Source organism: Pezoporus occidentalis, unplaced genomic scaffold (assembly GCF_034315485.1).
Source record: "Pezoporus occidentalis ecotype Australia unplaced genomic scaffold, CSIRO_AGI_Poc_V1 ctg296, whole genome shotgun sequence".
NCBI lineage: Eukaryota > Metazoa > Chordata > Aves > Psittaciformes > Psittacidae > Pezoporus > Pezoporus occidentalis.
In genome coordinates this window covers 261,209-280,613 of record NW_026914896.1, presented here as the reverse complement: position 1 = coordinate 280,613, position 19,405 = coordinate 261,209, and the positions used below count along the sequence as shown (strand labels likewise).

Here is a 19,405-nt window from a genome sequence, read left to right as displayed (position 1 = left end):
GATCTCTCATGGCTTTTCTTCGCAGTTTTCATGGGGACTGGGCTGCAAATGCTCTCTCAAAGCCCTGGGAGATGGAGACAATCTGTCAACACACAAGAGTCTGGATCCAGAGGCAGATTTTCATGGAGGGAGGTCTGGCCTGGCTTCTTGGTAGCAGTTTCAACTGGGTAATTCCTGGAGTTAGGAGGTGCCTTGATGTCAGCTGGCAGGACAAGTATGGGGGATCAAACCCTCCTGCCCCACTCCTGCAAAAGCCCCTGCAGCCTCTGAACCAGCACTAGAGTGCTCTTCACTTTGACGTCCTGCAGCAGCTTAGGAGGGAAAGCATGCCAAAAGCAGGGCACTGTGCTCACACAAGCGGGCTAAGGCACTGCTCAGTCTATGCATTTGGCTTTTATCTCTCCAGCTGAAGTGGTGAGGAGCAGATGTGGCCCCATGCGTTAGGTGTCCAGTGATGAAAACAGCAGGGGCTTGAGCAGGACATCTCTGCCATGTTAAATCTGTCCTTCCTTTGAAACTCCTGCACCTTTTCCTCACCTATGCGAGCAACAAAGAGGAAAACCACCCGCTCTGCCTCATGCTGAAAAGGAGGGGGGGATAAAACAAAGTTGGGTTTGAAGAGAGGTGGAGGGGGTGTGGTTACCCAGGAGGTGTGTCAGGCACCACTCACTTATAAGCAAAGGCGCTGTACTGGGCAAGAAACCTTGCTGAGGCTTCATCAGCTGCTCGCTTTCCTCTGACCCGGCTTGACCGGCACCTCTGCTGCGATGGGGAGGCAAAAGGACATCCTTTCTACTATTGAGGAGCGCCTCAGGATCAGAAACAAGCTAGTGCGGCAAGCGCTGGCTGAATGCCTGGGGACCCTGATCCTGGTGGTGAGTCTGTGCAATGCTCTCCGACCCTGGGTTTAAGGGGAAATTGTCCCGATGAAGGGGATAAAGTACTGCCAGTTTGCACTTAGGGATGAGCCCAGTTCCAGTGCAACCTGTTGTGACAGAGCTACAGGAGAAACCCCTGCCTGTCAGAGAAGTGTCCATGCAAGTGGCTTCAGGGTGAACTTTGGGGTTGCTGGCAAAGGGTGGGCTCTGCAGAGCTTGTTGGGTGTTTGGGGGCTTTGGTGTATCTGTGAAGTGCAGGGAGAAAAATGCCTCTGTGTAAGCAGCAAGTGGTTTGTGAGAGAGTATGCAAAACTTCCTTTCTCTCTGCCCTGGAATAACTTCTTGGCAATGGAATACTGCAAGTGTTATCACCCGGGGAAGTGAAAGCTCTTTCCTCGCCTCACTTTGTTTTTCTTGTGCATCCTATGGAGAAGAAGTAGCCAGAATTTAAACTGCTGCAGTGTGTTTTTTTTTTTGCTGTGGGTTCCTCAGGGTCTTATCAGCAGGGCTGCATGACACCACAGCAGCCTGTGCTGGCCACTGATGGGGACCTTGTGCTCACCATGTATGTGACAGTATGTGACAATGCCAAAGTTGATGTGTTCTTAGGTGGTGAATGGTAGCAAAACTCTCCTGCCTGTTTTACTGCTTGGCTTCCAAAAGAAAGGGATGTAAGGGATAAAGCAGGGTAGGTAAATGTATAGTACCTTAGTCTATGGATGTTTTGAGCTGCCCTGGCTTGCTCTGAAGTCAGAAGCAGACGTGAACAGTTGGGACACTTGTGTGTGAGGCGTGGTGGGGAGAATACCCATGTAGCAAAACTTTGACAAAGATATCTAGTTTTGGGCATCCATATCAAAAAGCACAGGACTGCCCAATGGGCCACAGGTTTTGTGCATTGGTGTTGCAGCAGGAGTGAGCTGGTGTACCTACAGTGAATACCTGCAGGCAAAAGCACCTCTGAAGTGGTGTAGATCCAGACCAATCCTACAGGTTTCAGTAGAGGGAGTGTGGTTTTTACACCTTTTTGTTAATGGATGGCAGGACTGTTTGGGGAGAAATCGAATGGTTGGAGGAGCTGAAAGCTGAGGAAGGCTGAATGAAGCTACACGTGTGCTTGGGGAAGAACGAAGAAAGGCTGACATATGCCTTCATTAATAAGATTGTTTTGGTGAGGAAGTGGGCTATTGACTCTTCTGGGGGAGGACAGGGGACTCTGTGAAGACCCTGTAAAATTTCACCATTCTTAAGAGAGCTGCTTCACACCATGCATTGGCTTTACTGTCAGAGTGACCCAGCTTTGGTGATATGCAAACAAGTCCTGTTGATTTTTCAGAGAAGGGGTATTTGAAATTGAGGTAGATAGAAGATGATAGGAAATCAGTTAAGAGGTATAAAGTTGCTGTCTGTGAATCACTGATGTTGCTGCAGTTAGTCTCAGGACTGAAGTAGGGTAAGACTTGTAAGGTGAAATAATGTCTCCTGCTAGCCAAGTTAATACTTCTGAGAAACGAGGGAACTCTTTAGCTATGTGTATCTGAGCTTTTGGAAGAGCTCATGATTCAGAAGTTCTCCTGACAGTATTAGCTGGCACAACAGAGACTACTTTTCCCTACAGCCTTGCCGCTCCAAGGCAGAGAGGAGTTGAGATGTGCTCTGAGCCTGAGGAAGAGTTTGGTCCAAAATCATAAGGAGCTTCCAAAATGAGGGTGGTAATGGGCACCCATCAGCCAGGCTGGATGCTGCACTGGTAAAAGTGAGCAGCACATGCCTTGTCCTCAGGGGCACCACACCTGATACGTTTTAAAGTGTATGTACAAGCAGATTCCTTGTTCAGGAATTCCTGAGTGTTCCTGGGCAATGAGTATGCTGGATTTAGTGACACACTCAATTCTGTTTCGTAGGTCTTGTAAAAGTCACCTAGGATCTGCTGCAGCAGTTCTGCAGTGGATGGAGGGCTGTGGGCACTCTGAATGTGTGGGAGAAGATGGGGTGGGCTGGTGGGAGAAATGAGAAAGTCCCAAACATGGTGAATGCTCCTAGGTTGTCAGTCAAAAATGGGGTATGCAGAGAGGGAAGTGGGTTCCAGGACAGCAAGCCTGCAATACCCGAGGAAAGACCTGGGATCCACAAAACCATCTTCAAGGGAGATGGAGCTGACGGATCACAAATATGTCTAGAATGGATTTAATGTTTGATATTGTTCACACTGAAATCAACTTCCTGAGCTCCGAGGGAGGGAAGCTGTTGAAAGTTTGCAGCTTACTTTAAATTTCACTGTGGAATGTAAAACTTGTCCCACCGTGGATATTGGCACGGATTCAGCTTCTTCCCTCCTTCCTCTCACTTGTGTAACAACCACAGTGTGCTCAAACCTTTCTACAGCAAAGCCATTTTGGACCCCTGCAAAGTCTCTTTCCCAGCAAGAATTAACCTAGGACCCTTTAATTTTCTAAGGAGGTTGTAAAGTTAGAGAACGTTAACACAGAACAGTGCTCTTTTTCTAAGATAAGATAAGAAAAATAATCCAATTGAGGCAGCCAAGACCCGAGCGGCATGAAGGCAAGGTGCTCTCTACTTGCAAGCTGCTTTGTCTCTGTACAGCACCTTGCACAATGTGGTTTTAGTCTATGGGCAGTGTCCTTACTGTTACTAAAATAGTAATGCTGATTCTACCTTCCCTTTGATAATTAGGATGACTATTTCCAGTGTTCAGAGTTCATGTTCCAAGTGGCTGAAAGCACTGCTTGCTGGCAGTAGTTAAGCAATGCAAATGCTGAAGGCATTTTCCAAGTTGCTTGCTGTTTGTGTTATTACTGTAGCAACTCACCAAAGCCAGGTTTCCAGTAGCATGTCTCTGTGCCTCTCTTAAAGGCTCGATCTGTTAGCCTTGCTCTGCTGGCTATAAATACCAAAGCGCTCTCTGTTCGGTTTTTGCATCTGCAGGACAAGTAATTGCTGTTTGTAATTGATTTCCAAATCGGACTAAATGATTCACTGCTGTTGAGGCACAAAGAAAGAACAAAACAATTCCTAATTGCTTTCCAATGAGGGCTGCCTTGATTTTGTAGTTGGGTGGGAGCTGTTTGGGGTATGAGTGTGCAGCAGACCACAGAAACCAGAATAGCAAAGTGGTTGGGATGATCAAGGCGAAGGGAGCCTCATTTAACTGTTGGCAATGCAGAGCTTGATGTTGCCGCTCATCCCCAGGGAGGCACAGCAGTTCCCACAGCCACTGTTCAGTTTGTGAAGACTTTCCTGCTTGTGGCATTGAGAGATTGTGATTTTTATTATATTTTTAATTTTTGAAATGTATTTTGTCTGTTAATGCTTTTTGAGGCTTTAAAAAGGGCTGGAAGGCTTTGCTGATTCTTCCCTACAAAGGATCTGTAGTGCAGCGCTGTAAGCATGAGATACTATGTGTGGCACAACTTTCCTCAGACACTCTTATCTCTTGAGTCCTGCAGCCCTGCCTGGCTCTGGGACAACGTGTGGTGCAGAAAGAGCTGTAACATGACAGACCATCTGCTGCTGCCCTTCCCCGTAAGACTGCTTCTGTCCAAGCTGGCTTCAGCCATACTGGGCAGAAACATGGACTGTGGAGGTCTAGTGATTTTCCTTGCTTTGCAAATAGTAAATAATGACCACTCTGGTTGCTGGAGACGTGCTCTGGGGAAAGGCAAAAATGACAGAGCTCCTTGCACTGTCTTCGTGGCTGGTCATCCCAGTCACACGGGCCGTGGAGCAGAGGAAGATCTCTGCATGCTGCTTGAGCAGAAACATTAATGGCAATGGATGTGTCTTCAGACCTACCCAGACCTGGGTTCTGCTCCTTGGGGAGGGCAGCAAGAGGCCATACGGAGGCTCACAGTGTTTTTAACCCCCTCTTGCTTTGGGTTGCAGAGGAGGACTTGGGAGGTTGTTTTGAAGTCACTGTGAAGTGATAGCTCTCTGTTCCTTCCCTCTCAGCCTCCCCTTGAGGGGACTGTAGGGTAGTCCTAAGTTTCACCCTGATATGAAGAGCGATGCTCCCTTGTGTGTCTGATGCTTAAAGTCTTCCATCAATATCTTGGAGTCTCTCCCTTCAAGGGCCTGCAACCTTCAGAGCAGACTCAGGGTTTGACTGCCCTTCTGGCATCTTCCCCACTAACTAGAGGGCAACAAGAGCCTTTCCCATTCACCAATGTGATTAGGGTAGATTTACAGCAGGCTTCTTGCCTAATCTCTGCTTTATTTGCTGGCTGAAGAGGAAAGATGTAATTCAGGTAATAACACTCCTCCTGGGCTATGCCAACAAAACTTTTCCAGCTTGATTCACAGATCAGTTTGTCTGAAGTCTGAGAGCAAGTGCACCCAGGCCTTTTGTGTTGCACCCGAAGGTGTGAAAAAGCACTGGCAAAGAAAAGAGAATGCAAGAAAGAGAAGAAACCTGGCTGAGCACTATATTCCTCTTGAGCTGCTTTCTGCAAGGTCTGCCTATAAGTTCAGATGGCCTCTCTTCTTCATTAGCTTTTTTGATTTCTTTGTGCTCCAAGGTCTTTTCCTGACTGGCTCTGGGTCTTTCTCATGTCCAGTCTTTGATTCAGGGTGTTTTTACCTTGGTGACAACTCCAAATGGCAGTTCTCCAAACATGCCCTGGACAAAGGGATTTTAAAGCTTCCCACAGTATGAAGTTTAACCAGCGACCTGCTACCTCTTCCTGGTTTTGCTGCTTCTGGCTGTCCCCTCCCTTGTACTAGGCAGTACTGCACCCCTCTGATGTTTGTCAGCCCCTTCACCTTGACTCAGTTCAGCTCATGGATCCTGCAGAACATGGATTTTGTTGTTTTTTTTGTAGTATGGGAAGTTGGATCAGCTCATGAGGAGTGAGAAGCTTTCCTGTTGGTAGGGAAGGCATTAGATGTGCTAGAGCCAGTAAGATGAAATTAGGGAGCAAGCTTCCATTAACCTGGTTAATGGATGCATTGACCTCAATTCCTATGAGAGTAGTTTTAAGACATCAGAGTGTTTTGTTGCAGTCATTTTCTTAGCACTTTAAAAGTGCTTTTGAACTTGGCTAGTGTATCACAGGAGTATAACAGGTGACTGCCATGAGAGGTGCTAACCTGGGTTTCTCTTGGGGATATTCTTCCAGTAATGTGTTCGGTCTTCTATTTCATTTTCTTTGTAGCAGTGTTGGAGGCAGACTATTAAAATCAAGAGAATGAGAAAACTGAGCAAATGAGTCACCTCCCCTTGGGTGTGCACCACTGTCCCTGAGCATAGTGGTATAATATTGCCTAGGACTTTTCCATCCATTGCATGCACTTAAAAGCCACTGGGATGAACACTGAAGTGCTTTTATATGGCCTTCCTTGCTTTTACCCTCAAGCAGCTCATAAATGCTTCTCTGCAAGCACTGGTGAAGGAAGACTTAAGAAATGCATGCTGAGGGTCTCCTGTCCCTCTCTGCTGAAGGAAAAGGAACTGAAAACTAACAAACAACAGAAGTGGAAATAGTGTGGTTAAAAATTGGAATAATCACTACCACGAAAAAGCTTCGTAATGTCAAGCCACTTGCCACAAAAGCAGGGGTGAGCATGATTTGACATGGTTCTTAAAAGTCAAATACCACGGGTGGATGTCATACATTAGAATATATGTTCATGCTGAGTGGACGTCACTGGTGTAAGATGGAATTGCAGACCTACATGTCAAGGTTCAAACCTGTTCCTAAATATCGCCTTAAACTTTTTATCTGCTGAGGGTCAAGTTTTCTACTGTTACACTGAATTAAGCCAAATAGTGCTCAGGGCTCATCTGATAAATAATTGTAATGCTCCTGTGGAGCAGCTCCGGGGTGTTTTTGCACGGCCCATAGACTCTCTTCTGCAGAAAAGCTGGAGAGCTATTGCTGGGTGCAGAATGGGGGAGAGGAGAATGGAGAATAACCCCTCAAGAAATGGCAGAGCTGGCATCCCTCCAGGTTAAGGGAAGACCTTTGTGGGTGAACAGGGAAGTGAAGGGGGGGAAAAACTCTACTTCATGGTTTCTGCAACCAAAAGGTATGTGGCTAATGAGCCAACCACCATCCACTTGCAGAACTGCCAGTTCTTTTAGAGTGAATAGCACAAATACCTTCATCACTAGGAAGAGCCTGGGGTCAACCCTGTTGAACTCTGATGTCCACTGCAGCTTTTTGTGAACCTGCACCCCTCCATGGTCAGGCTGATGTGTTGTGTGACCTTACAGGGGCAAACACCATGGCCAAATACTCTCTCAAAACCTGTCTAAAGCATGCTGAGGCCCATACGTATTAAGAGAAGGAATGGATGTCATTGGCCAGTATTTATTTGCTCAGTTGGAGCTATTATGCTTCCTTTGGTGGCTGGGTATAGCTGGGAATGATGGCTCCATTTGCTGCACAACAAGACTCATCCTTTCTGCCTTTGGGCTGTCTTCTCTGCCATGGTTTCCCAGCTGGGCAGCTCAGGGTTAGGACACTGAAGAGCCTGTTTTGACTGCACCCTTTATAAGGCAATGCTGGCCATTCTTCTCATTAACTAACAAGTTCTACAGGTTCCTTTGTCCTTTCCATGTCAGGTCCTGTGCTGGGGACCTGGCCTCCTGTCAAGAGGCACCTGTGTACAGTGTCCACCTTGTGAGTCAACCTGCAGCCTACCCGGCTGCTCCTTCCCCTGTAGGCTGTGTGCAGTGTTTGCTTTGTTACTAATTCATCTGTTGTCAAGGGAATGGGAGGGGAATAGTTAGGTGTGCTTTGGCTTTGCCCCTGATCTGGGTTGTGTGTTGCTCAATGGTTATGCTCAGTATTGGCAGGAGAGGTGAAGACAGCTACCCCTGCTGCCTTCGTGCTTATTCGGTGGCTTGTCCCCTAAGAACAGATACTGCCTCTGTGGCAACGGAGTAATTCTGAGATGATGGAGTTCACGGGAGCAGAAAGTCTTGTGGGTGTATAGGTATATTTATGCAGTTAGAAGATTTAAGTTAAGCCTTGACCCCTAGTTTTGAGGATCTCTGGAAAAAGCTGTAATTCCTGTTCTAGTTTAAGGATGCTCTCAGTACCTGCTTATGTGATAATCCCTGGTGAAGTGAACACCACAAATGAGTTCAGGTGGAGTCACTGGAAGACACAAGCATAGAGATTTTTAGGATTAGGGCTCCTTAAATTACAAGATGGGTTTTGGTAAGACTTGACAAGGCAGCAGGCCTTCAGCTGGATGAGTGATGAACTGAGCTGCCAGGGAAAACTGGTTTGGATTCTTAAGATTCTAGTTTGGATTGAAGCATAGGAAGATAGTGTTTGGACGTGGTTGGGAAGAGAAGGTTCACCTGTTTGGAGCAAATGCCTTTCAGCAAGAGCACATGCCTCCATTAGCTACTATAACACCCTTTATCACCCCAAAAAAACAGCTTTTGTTCCCCAGAGTGCTTGGTACACACCAGCTCTTGGACAGAAGGCCAAGCCTCTGATTGTGCTGCTGGTGGTTTCTCTGGAAAATGGACTTTTCTTGATAGTGTCTGTGCCATGTTGGTGCTGCTCAGGCCAGCTGTGTTGCCTTGATCATCTGTTACATGACTTTGCCATAGGAAGGATATGGGTGATGTGGAATGTGCTCATAGGGATGCTGTTGGCTGTGCTCAGAGTGGCCACAGCAGAGTGTACCTCGGGGCTGGGACAAATGTGAGCACCTCAGCTCTAGCAGGCAGCTCCAGTCCCTCACTGTCAGATGGTGCCACCTGAAAGAAGACTCCATGAATATCAGGCTGAATATGTCCTTCCACCATGTCTGTATTTCCAGGCATTAGCAAAATTATCCCCTGCCAATCTGTCTGTGAAACCATTGTTAGCCTTTTTTAACAATAAGGTACCCAGACCCCTCATATGAACACTTGCACTGTAAATACCTCAGTCCAGGATGCTCTCTGGCTCATTCTTCTCACCTACCATCTTAAAATTAGATGGTTGGACAAAGACCTCCAGCTTCGTTGTCCAATCTTGCTTTTGAATTTTGCCCTGGTTTTGGTTCCCCCTGACAGGAGATAGGCTTGTGCTGTGTCCTTTCTCCTTCCCTGCTGTCCCTAGAGGTAACACCTAGATACTCTGACCAAAGATTGAAGCTTTGAAGGCTTTGAGTCATGCGTGGCCTGTAATGGTACTTGCAGGTCTAAGTGGAGCTGTTGCAGCCATTGGTCAGCAACTTGTCCTGATGTGAAACGGAGAGGGTAATTTCAACCCCTTTTTCTCTCCTAGCTGTTTGGCTGTGGCTCCGTGGCGCAGATGTTCCTCAGCAGAGGGTCTCATGGAGGCTTCCTGACTGTCAACCTGGCATTTGGCTTTGCTGTAACGCTCGGCATTCTGATCGCAGGGCAGGTATCAGGTACGTTGTGTTCCATGTGGGCTGGATTTCACTTGTCACAATTGCTGTGTAGACGTAGATGGCTGTACCTTTCCTATTTGGCACTGGTATGGAAAACAGTGTCCCTTGGCTCGTCCCTGGGATCCAAATTCTGCCTGTAAAAGTACACTAATAACCAACCTCTCTGCAGGTGGGCACCTGAACCCAGCTGTCACCTTTGCCATGTGCTTCTTGGCCCGGGAGCCCTGGATCAAGCTACCAATTTATGCCTTAGCTCAAACCCTGGGGGCTTTCCTTGGAGCTGGCATAGTCTTTGGGCTCTACCATGGTAAGTGAAGAAACCTTGTGTGTTTATTGGGGTGAGACTATTGCTCTTCATGACTCATGGCAAAGAGGCTTGTTTGCAGAACAGAGAGAGGTGTTTTCCTGCAGAGCAGATAGGACAAACCTCCTTACCATGTTTCGGGGGGGTGAGGGGTGGGCTGAGGTGTATTGTTCCTATTTTCATGATGCTGGGTTCAAACCTCCTCCAATCAATCTGGAGGCCAACCAGCATTGTCAATGTGGAAGTCTTTGTCCTTGCGTAATGACCAATGGGCCTTTGGATGGCCCTTTTTGTATCTAGTGTATGGACTAGAACAGATCTTTCGGAAAAGCCAATGAAACATTAATAGTGATTGAGACTTTATATCTGTGCACCTTGGAAAGCATAGTAGAAATCCAGTTCCTCATGCATCTGGTCCTCCTGACTGATGTTCCTGAGAAAACTGCCACCCAAGCAATAGCACCAACTGGTTTTCACCTTGGAAACCTAGGTTAGTTAGCCATCTTCCACGTAATGGTAGGCAAGGAGCTGACTGCTCTACAAAACAATCCCAAGAGGTGAACCTAATTGCATATTGGTTTAAAAGAAACTGCATAATTGGCCCCAATTCCTATTTGCTGCAGATCATATTTCCATCAGTACCTCATGTCTTGGTACCAAGACTCATACTACAGGCATTTTGAGTAATTGGAGTAATTTTAGTGTTTACTTTTTGGCCCTAACTCTTCTTTGGTGTATGATAAACAAGAAATATTAGAATCAGGGACTTAAGCCATCTGCACCTGAGCCTGACTGGTAAAATGCTGTGGTGGATCGCATCCTAAATTTTCCAAATGAGTGTTTGCTCTACAGCAGATGATTTTGCAACACAGAATACTTGGGGAATTCTATCTCAATATTCATGGCTCTGTGGAGCTTACACTGTAGTGTTTTCCAAGCAGGGTCCTCTCTCTGAGGCGTGTTGGAAAATGACTGACCTATCTTTCTTCCCATCCATCCCAGATGCCATCTGGGATTTTGATAAGACTGAACTGACTGTAGGAGTGAATGGCACGGCTGGAATCTTTGCTACCTACCCATCTCCACATCTGAACCTTGTGAATGGATTCTTTGACCAGGTAAGAGGGAGATGGGAGGATGCAGGTACATTGGAAGAGAGGTCATTTGGGTTGGCTATGGGCCTCTCCTTTAGTTAGAGAATGAATTGCAATTTAAAGAGAAGATATCCAAAAAGGTTTTTAGAACAGGCACATGTATCTCACTAGCTCACAGGAAGAGCAAAGCCAGAAAGGACCCTTGCAGCCAGAAGGTTTGTGTTAAGGGGATTAAGTGATATTACACTGCCCAGGATACCAGTGAAAAGGATATCACTTGCTCCCAGGCTCTGAAGAGCCATAGTATGAGAAAAAATGGTTCTTTTTCTCTCCCACTATATTGTTGCGGTTGTTGCACAGCCCAGAGGTCAACTGGGTGTGGAGTGATGGTTGGTATTGGAGATGACTGTCTCCTTCTCAAAGTTGCCATCCATCACAAAGAGACAGCAGCCTCCCAGCCATGGCAGGTTGAAAGCAGGTTCAAGAAGAGGCTGCTCAGTTATTCATAGCTCCTCCATGGGTAGGGAAAAAGGTGTGGGCTTGATTGAGCCTGTGGGCTGCCAGGAGAGCACGTTTCACTCTCCAATTCCCATAGGTGCTCTATTTACTGTGGTCTGATAATGCCATGGAATGACTTAGTGAAGATATCCCAGTTTAGAGAGTAAGTCCTAAATGAATGGACTTCAGAGCAGTTAAATAACCTGATTAAAATACTAATGTGGATTGAATTCTTTTTCTTTCCTGCCCTCCTCAGTTTATTGGCACTGCCGCCCTGATTGTTTGTGTCTTGGCTATTGTCGATCCCTACAACAACCCTGTCCCCACTGGGCTGGAGGCTTTCACAGTTGGCTTTGTTGTCCTCGTTATTGGAACCTCCATGGGCTTCAACTCTGGCTATGCTGTCAACCCTGCCAGGGACTTTGGGCCTCGTCTCTTCACAGCCATTGCTGGCTGGGGCACTAAAGTGTTTTGGTAAGTGCTTGGCAGTAAAAACCTTGTGCAGCAAGGGGTCCAAATAGGTGGTAGCTCTGGCAAAATAAAGGGTGTCAGCACTCATGAGGTATCTTTGGTTCATATAAAATCTTTAAAAAGGCAATTGCTTCGCTCCAACTACTTAAGAAATTGCAGAAGCTGGGCAGTTTCCAGTGGTGAGAGTAAATGACTCAACTTTGTTATCAAGTCTGGGAGCATCCCTGAGAAGTGCTGGTACACCTTGAACATAAGCCTATCATCATACTTTAGGTGGTAGGAAATGGAGCGTGCTTCTTATACTTGGATTTTATTGTTGCTGGAGACAGTTGAGAGCAAAACAGTGTGTTATTAAAGGCTGTTTTTCCTGCAAGCAGTAGGAGGGAAATGAATGTGCATAGGTCAAGCACTACAAATGCTTCTCTTTCTTGTGGAGAGACAGTATTAAAAGTCCTGGAAGTAGCTGTTCTGAATAGCTTGTCACCTTGAGAAGCAGAGGGGACAATATCTGCCTTGGAAATTGCTATGCACATGCAGATAGTATTGTCTTTTGCAAGTCAATGGTGATGTTTAGAGATTTTTCATTGTTCCAGAACCAAACATAAATATCCGAAGTCTTAAGCTCTTACCTTATTCACTTTTTCTTGTTTTCCAGGACTGGTCATCAGTGGTGGTGGGTTCCAATTGTTGCTCCTTTCCTTGGGGCTATTGCAGGAGTGACTGTCTACCAGCTGATGATTGGATGTCATGATGAGCCTTCTCCACCTGCCTGTGAGCAGGAAACAGTCAAGCTGTCTAACGTAAAGCACAAGGAAAGGGTCTGAGGAAGCTGCCATCCAGATCTGGCAGACATTCATTACTCAGGACTGCAGCTGGCAAAGAGGAAGGAGTTAAGAAGAGCTTCAAGAACAACAGGAAGACCTATTTTTCCTGTCTTGAGATATTTTAGCCTTTTTTGTGTATATCCCCAGTGCATTTTCTTTAGGCATTTTCCTGTGAGTGTTTCCCCAAATGCAGTACCATGTAATCTTTCCCTAGTAGAAGGGGGTGGAGGACTGTAGGAGTCAGACAAGTGGGCAATACTGCCCAGCACCTGCAACATGGACCAGGTACTCAGGAATCTGGAGCTCTTTTAGTCTGTGTTGCTGACCTTGCCTGTGAACCTGGAAAACTGCTTTTCCCTGTAGAGTAGGGATCACGCAAAACTTAAATTGTTCTGCTAGCATGGAATGGAAACTCCTACATCCTTGAAAAGAATCTGCCTGTAAGTCTATTGTGGATCAAATTCATGCTTGGTGTTGCTCTAAAGTCAATAACTTGGCACCAGGAATGAACTTGTCTGAAGGATTTCTATTGGCCAAACTGTCTATATCTCCCATGAATTCCTAGAACATCATATCAATCAGCTGATCCATAGTATCAGAGCAGAGAGTGAGAATGCTCTGGGTTTTAATTTAATATTAAGATAAAGTGTTTACAAACCACTGCACCCTGGTGTTCTAATCAGAATTGTTAACATTGCCAACTCCTAGAAGATAGCATTGGATATCTGAAATCATTGTTCTAGCCAGAGGCTAACCTGGAAAGAAAGCTTGGCTCCCTGTAGCAGCCTTTCTAATTAATCAGCTTTGTATATAAACTGCAAGCAGCTAATAACCAAGTTCCACTGGAAACATGGTGTTGCTACAGTGGTGTGTGTTCATGTGAATTTTACAGTAGTGTTTTGGTATTTTTTTTAATAGATTTATATAAATACACTCCTTAAAGCTGTTACTAAATATCAGGGTTGGGATGAGCTCATTTAAAGATGCGTGGGAACTGCCTAGTTTCTGACAGCTTTGAGATACTGTTGATTTTCTTGGGGTGGCCTTAGATTGTGGCATTATGTTGCTGGAGAGCCTCTTTTTCTACCTATAGGAGTTACTGGGGTATCCCTGGTACTCATGGCTGAGAGACTGAGGTCAGGCACCTCCTGTACTAGCAGTGCTGGCATCTTAGGGGATTTCTGGCTCTCCCAATACTATATTACTACAGAGTATTTGAAAAAAGCAGCATCGGTTGTGAAAGAATTTATAAGTCCCATGCATTAAGGAAACTCTTCCAAAGCCTGTTTCTTTAATGTGTGAATTCCTTGTAACTTTGTGCACATTTCCGGTCGCTAAAATTATGTATTCTTTTTTGTTTTTTTTCCTTTTTAAAAAATAAAATATCAATACTCACACTGCAAAATTTTAGTGTTGGTTGTATTATTAAGCAGCTGCCAGTAAACTTCACTCTTTCCCTCTTCAGTCCATAGGAGGAAAATGGAATTAACCCTTTCAGGCAATACATATACATGTGGCTGCCCCATCCCTGGCAGTGTTCAAAGCCAGGTTGAACAGGGCTTGGAGCAACCTGGATTAGTGAAAGGGGGTTTGAATCAGATGATCTTTAAGGCCCCTTCTAATCCAAACCTTTGTGTGATTCTATGTTCCATTTGTATTTTATTCATTTCCCTTTTTGGCTTGGCTTTAGAGGCAGGTGGGAGGAGATGGGATGGCTGTGCACAGTATGAAGGTATTTTGCCAGGTGTCTCTTTCTGAAAGGCAGAAGAGCCAAGAGGTCAGTAGTTGTCCCTTGCTTTTTGTACTGTTTATTCTCCTACTACCCTCTCACTTAACACAGTTGTGAGTATGCAGTCCTAATCTTCATTCAGCATCACCCAGCATGTTTCACTTGTCACTTTTATTAGCTGTGCCACGCAAGGAAAGATATTACAGACCTGAACAAGGGCTCACAGAATTACACAAACAGCTTTCTTCTAGCCTGTGTCCTCGTAAACTGTTATTGTTGCTCTTTGGCTGATTTGTGTATTGCTGTATTTTTCCTGTATTAATTGTACTCCCTTAAACTAACTCGTAACTTCCCATATGGTGCCACACTGAACAATTTGGTGATGTCTGGATGAATGTAGTTTCCTGCAATTCACCAACTAGAAATCAGATGGCTTTTTCTGAGAAAATTGTGAAGTTTGATACTCTACCTGCAGCCAGCATGCTGCTTTACTACATCTTTATCTTGAAAGTTTATCCCTCAAAATTTGTGTGTGTAAGTCAAGTCTTGCATAGTACTGTGTTCAACTAACATAGCTGCAGGTCAACTAACAATTCCCATTTCCCTTCAGGACTGTTAGTCCTTTTTCTAATCTTCTACCATGTTACATCTTTAATGACTTGATCAGATATTGAAATTCTTACTACAGACCTTAAGACTTTTTATTTGAGGCGTTTTTTTGTTTGGTTTGGTTTTATCTGTGTGTGTGTGTTGGTGTTTTTTCCTTTGGCACATTACCTACCACATTCCTTCTGTTTCCACCTGGCATGTAGTAATTGCCTTTCTCTATACTTTTGCCTTACTTATGCCTCAATGGTATATGCTATTACCCGTATTAAAACTGCAATGAAATACCATGCCAGTTTCAGCTTACATTTTTGTGTCTTAACCATATCCCCCTTGTGCAAAGCTTTGGCTTTTCTGTGATCTGTTGGAGAAGTGCCAAGCACTGCTGAGTAAATCCATTGCCATTTGGAAAGGACACAGCCTGCTTCATCAAATAGGAAACTGGAGAAGTTAGCCTGACCTCCCAGAAGGGTCTGTCTCATCTGGGGCATGATTTGGGCAGCTCTTTGCTAACTGTGTAAGGAAGGTGATGCAGAGAATAGTTTGATATACACGTTTCAAGAGATCTAAAAGTGTTATTAAAGTGTGGGGAGGAAAAGATGGAGTTAACTGCAGATGGCATTTTCCCTGGCAGCAGGCGCCTTTACATTGCTGCAAGTTGGGGTTCTGTTTGTTTTCAACTTAGCTGCCTTGAGAGAGCTCCTGGGCATTATTCACCTGGCAGGCCCATGCAAACTCAAAGTTATTTTTCCATCATACCTGAATTTCAAAGGCAATGAATCATCTTGTAGTTAATGCCTTGCTTTCAAGTCACTGGAGAGGTAAGACACATCTGGCCAAATATAATCATACGGGTGTTAGGTCAGATTAACTCCAGCTGTCAAGCTATTGAAATATATTTACTTTGTAGGAAGAAATAAATCTACAATTTAAACTATTCACGCTTGGCAGGGAGAGCAATTTGTCACTGGAACAAAATGCTGAAAGTTGTTGCGCATTTTCTGTTGTGTGAAGTTTTTGGATTAAGACTGGCTGTCTTGCAACAAGGTCTCCCAGTTAAACCGCAAAGCCCAATCTTGAGAGCAAGTCCCGCTGGAGGAAATTCCCAGACCTCTGTGTTACAGGAGGTCAAACTGACAGGAATTGTCCCTTCTGACTTTAAAACCTATGAAATTTATAAGGACAGTTGGCCAAATATTCAGTTCCTCTTGGTTCCCAGCTGGCCTAAGTTCTTTGCTGCAAACGCTGTAATGCTGTGTCGTATCAGTTATGGCTGGCAAAACCTACTTTTAGTTCCCCATTCCCTTGAGATGCATGCCTCAGCAGGCTCTTCCAGGTCTGTTTCCTTTGTCTATCCATGAAATGGCAGCAGCAGTGCCTGTCTCTTCCAGACCCTGCTCTGTTTCACCTTGTGGGAGCAAGGGTTGATGGTGCTGGGCACTAAGCTGTGGATGAGAGGGTAACACAGGCTCCCTTTGTGCAGGAGTTCTATCTCAAAGGGATTTTCAGCTCATTATGAGAAACCCTGAAGCTGTTGCAAGGGACTTAACCAAGAACAGGCCAAAGAAATGAAGGACGGGTTTTTGCCTGCCTTCCTAAGAAGAAGATGAGGGATGGGGTCTGTAGAGGAGCAACACTGTCAAAGACTGGGCCATGAAGGCTGTTGTATTCTTTGCTGCCTCCTGTAAGGCTTTGGTAGTTCTGCATGCTCAGGTCATGTTGTAATCCCAGCTCTCCTGTGCAGGCAGGGATTTTGTCCTTACCCAGTATCTTGAGGCAGAAAGAAGTCCTAGCCCACCAGCCAATTCCAGCATGCCTGCAGTCCTGATGTGCACAGGGCCTCTGAGTTTGTGGGCATTTGACTTTTGAGGAGCCTCTGTAGCCTTGTTCCAGCTTCGGACACATGTTTTATTAAACCACTTTGTTTATTATTTACTCTGTAAAGAATAACCAAAACCCATCCTGGCACCACAAGCTCCTTGTTCAGCAAGAGGTTCCTTCTCATTGTTCCCCATTCAAGAGAACAATGTCCCTCAAGAGATTTCTTTGGTGCAGAACCTGCACATGAGTAACTCCAGGCAAAAGTGTCTGCAACCCAGCTGCTGTCAGGAGGCTTGTCACTGGGGCAAAATATTGATCTGAATGGAGAAGTGAGCACAACCACCTCACTCCTGTGGGCTGTAAATGATTATACAGCCAAATGAGCTTATCAGATTAAAAGTATTTTTGTATCTAGCCATATAGTAGTAACAAAAAAGCCACACTGAAAAAAGGGAAGTTCAATACCATAAAGGTGTGAAAGCCACAGAGAGAAAGACTCAGCCATTTTAAGGGGCAACATTTTTATTTGTGAAGCAGCTGAAATATTCTGCCATCAAAGTTTTGTGGTGTGGTTTGTATTTATCATTATCCGAGTGCAAAGGTGGGTTCAAACTGCAGTCAATAAAGTTTTCAAGATATTCTTTTATTTGCAGAACTGGGGTGACTATTTAAGGTTTCACCCCAACCCTCAAATGACAGTCTGAAGAAAGAATGAAAATTAGAGTATCATTGCTGAACTGGGTGTTCAGTTTAAGGCCAAAAGGTTGGTTTTGATCTGTTGCTCCTGAAGTTTCTAAAGAATTAAAAAGGATCAGCTCCCAGTCTCCATTAACCCATCTTGATATCAAATCATCTTATTTGCTGAAAGCAGCACATCTCCACTAACATCAAAGCCCTCCTTGTGCAAGTGAAACAGCATAGGATAGCTCAAACAGCACGGATAGCTCAAAGTCTGCATTCACATTTGGATAGATCTGTGCAGATATGCTACCGAAAGACGTGAGCCAAGAGCTGCTGTTCTGCTGAATGAAACCCTTGATCCCCTATTTACCATAGCTTCAGGCAGCCCTGCAATACCTGTGTCCCTTGAGTATGGGGGTTTATTTTGTTTGTTTGTTTGTTTGTTTGGGTTCTTTTTTACAAGTGGTAGGTGTTCAGAGGGGTCTGGTATTTCGTAGGTAAAACCAGCTTCACAGAGCAGGTATTGAATGAGGTATCCAGACAACCAAAGATATTTACGACGTGGAATTATGCAAATTATGAAATCCAACATAAACAACACTTAATAAAAACTGTTCCACCAACACGAATGAGAAGACAGAGCCAAATTTGGATCATTTCCCTTACCAGGAAGGGTGCCCAGTGGTAAGTTGGCAATACCTGTGGGGAAGTGGAGAACATCACCAGATTTCTGCATCTGTGGACACCATGGGAGTGTGACTGTGTCCATTTGGATGTGCTTGCACATCCCACAGAGTGGGTGCCTGCACTCACACAGGGTACGCTGGTAAACCTGGATGCAAGTGATGGGGGAGTCTAAGTTCTTGTGGGGTTTCCTCTAATTCCCCCATCATTCATTGATCACACTGGGAATTGCAGGTGCCTTCTTAAAAGTGTCCTTCTTGCAGGGGACCCTGCCTTGGAGACCACCCCCTCAACATCCCCATTCCTACATGGGAGGAAGTGTCTGCCCTTCATCTGCTTAGTTTCTCCCCTCTCATGCTCAGTTTTACCCCTTGGTTCCTGAGCTGCCTGTGCTTGCTGGCTGCAGCTCCATCTTGCTAACCTCCTCATCACTGTCTGTGGGTTTGGAGGATGTGGCCAGGACATAAAGTCTGATCCCCATCTCCTGCAGCCTGGTGTATCACAGTGAGCCACTGCTCCCAGGTCCTGCTGCTGAGGTGGAAAAGCCTAGGAGGTAGGACTAGCATGGTGCGATCTCTCCTTTGATTGTACTTCCTCCATCACTGGTGACTGCATGACAGGGACTTTCTTAGCTAAAGGTTGTGTCAAGAACATGGAAATTAGTAACCGCCCTTGAATACCTTTGTCCTGGGGTCTTTTTTTGATCCATTCTTACCTTTTACTCTGGAGACACTCTGTGGCAATAAGCATGAGCATTTTATTAGGGCCCGCTACCTGAACTGCTCCTTTTGGTGAGAGGGGGCAGCCCTCTCTCTGCCTTGCCAGTGCTCTTCTCCATGCTCACTGTGGGGACCCTTCTCAAGATGGGACATTGCTTAATGCCCTGGGAGGAGGACAACAGGGAGAGCAAGTTCTCAGGCTATATATTAAATATTAAATTAAATATTTTATTTAAAGCACCAAGACACAGCTTAACTGTACTTGTCCATGAGTCTAGCCCACGTCATGTATGGCTAAGTAAGTGATGCCAGGCTTTGTAGCTGGTGGCACACGAGGGAACAGGCATCCTTTTAATGCAGCTAACCATAATGACCCAAGGGTAGAGGAGGATAGTTCTTGCCTGGATTCTGGGATGGGACCTTCCTCCTGCCTCCAGGACAGATAAGGGCTCATTACCTGCTGCCCCTGCTTGTCCATGGGTGCCCACATGCAGTTATGTGGGTATTGTGGGGTGATTTGGTGCCCTTCATGTATTACTCTGGTGCATCTGAAAAGCTGTAATCCAGAATAAATAAAAACAAACTATAAGTCATGAGATAAAAGAACGGCCAGTGTGCTCCTACCTACCATCACCAAGAAGGAAAATGTGTCTTTGAGTCCTCTGATCCTCATCATATGCAGTATGGTTGTAATGGAGATGAATGGGGTGGGGTAGC

General features: G+C 45.4%; 2 protein-coding genes across 2 annotated transcripts in view; both read left to right on the top strand.

Annotated features, from left to right (window-relative positions):
- LOC134167729 (phospholipase A2 inhibitor gamma subunit B-like) overlaps positions 1-19,405 on the top strand; it is a 140,241-nt gene that overhangs the window by 88,335 nt on the left and 32,501 nt on the right. The gene's annotated exons all lie outside the window — the stretch shown is intronic.
- On the top strand, positions 670-13,853 carry AQP3 (aquaporin 3 (Gill blood group)). The gene is made up of 6 exons (XM_062626660.1): positions 670-875; positions 9,131-9,257; positions 9,427-9,564; positions 10,564-10,679; positions 11,410-11,627; positions 12,280-13,853. The coding sequence occupies exons 1-6, from the start codon at positions 768-770 to the stop codon at positions 12,446-12,448; spliced, it is 876 nt and encodes a 291-aa protein (XP_062482644.1). The 5' UTR covers positions 670-767; the 3' UTR covers positions 12,449-13,853.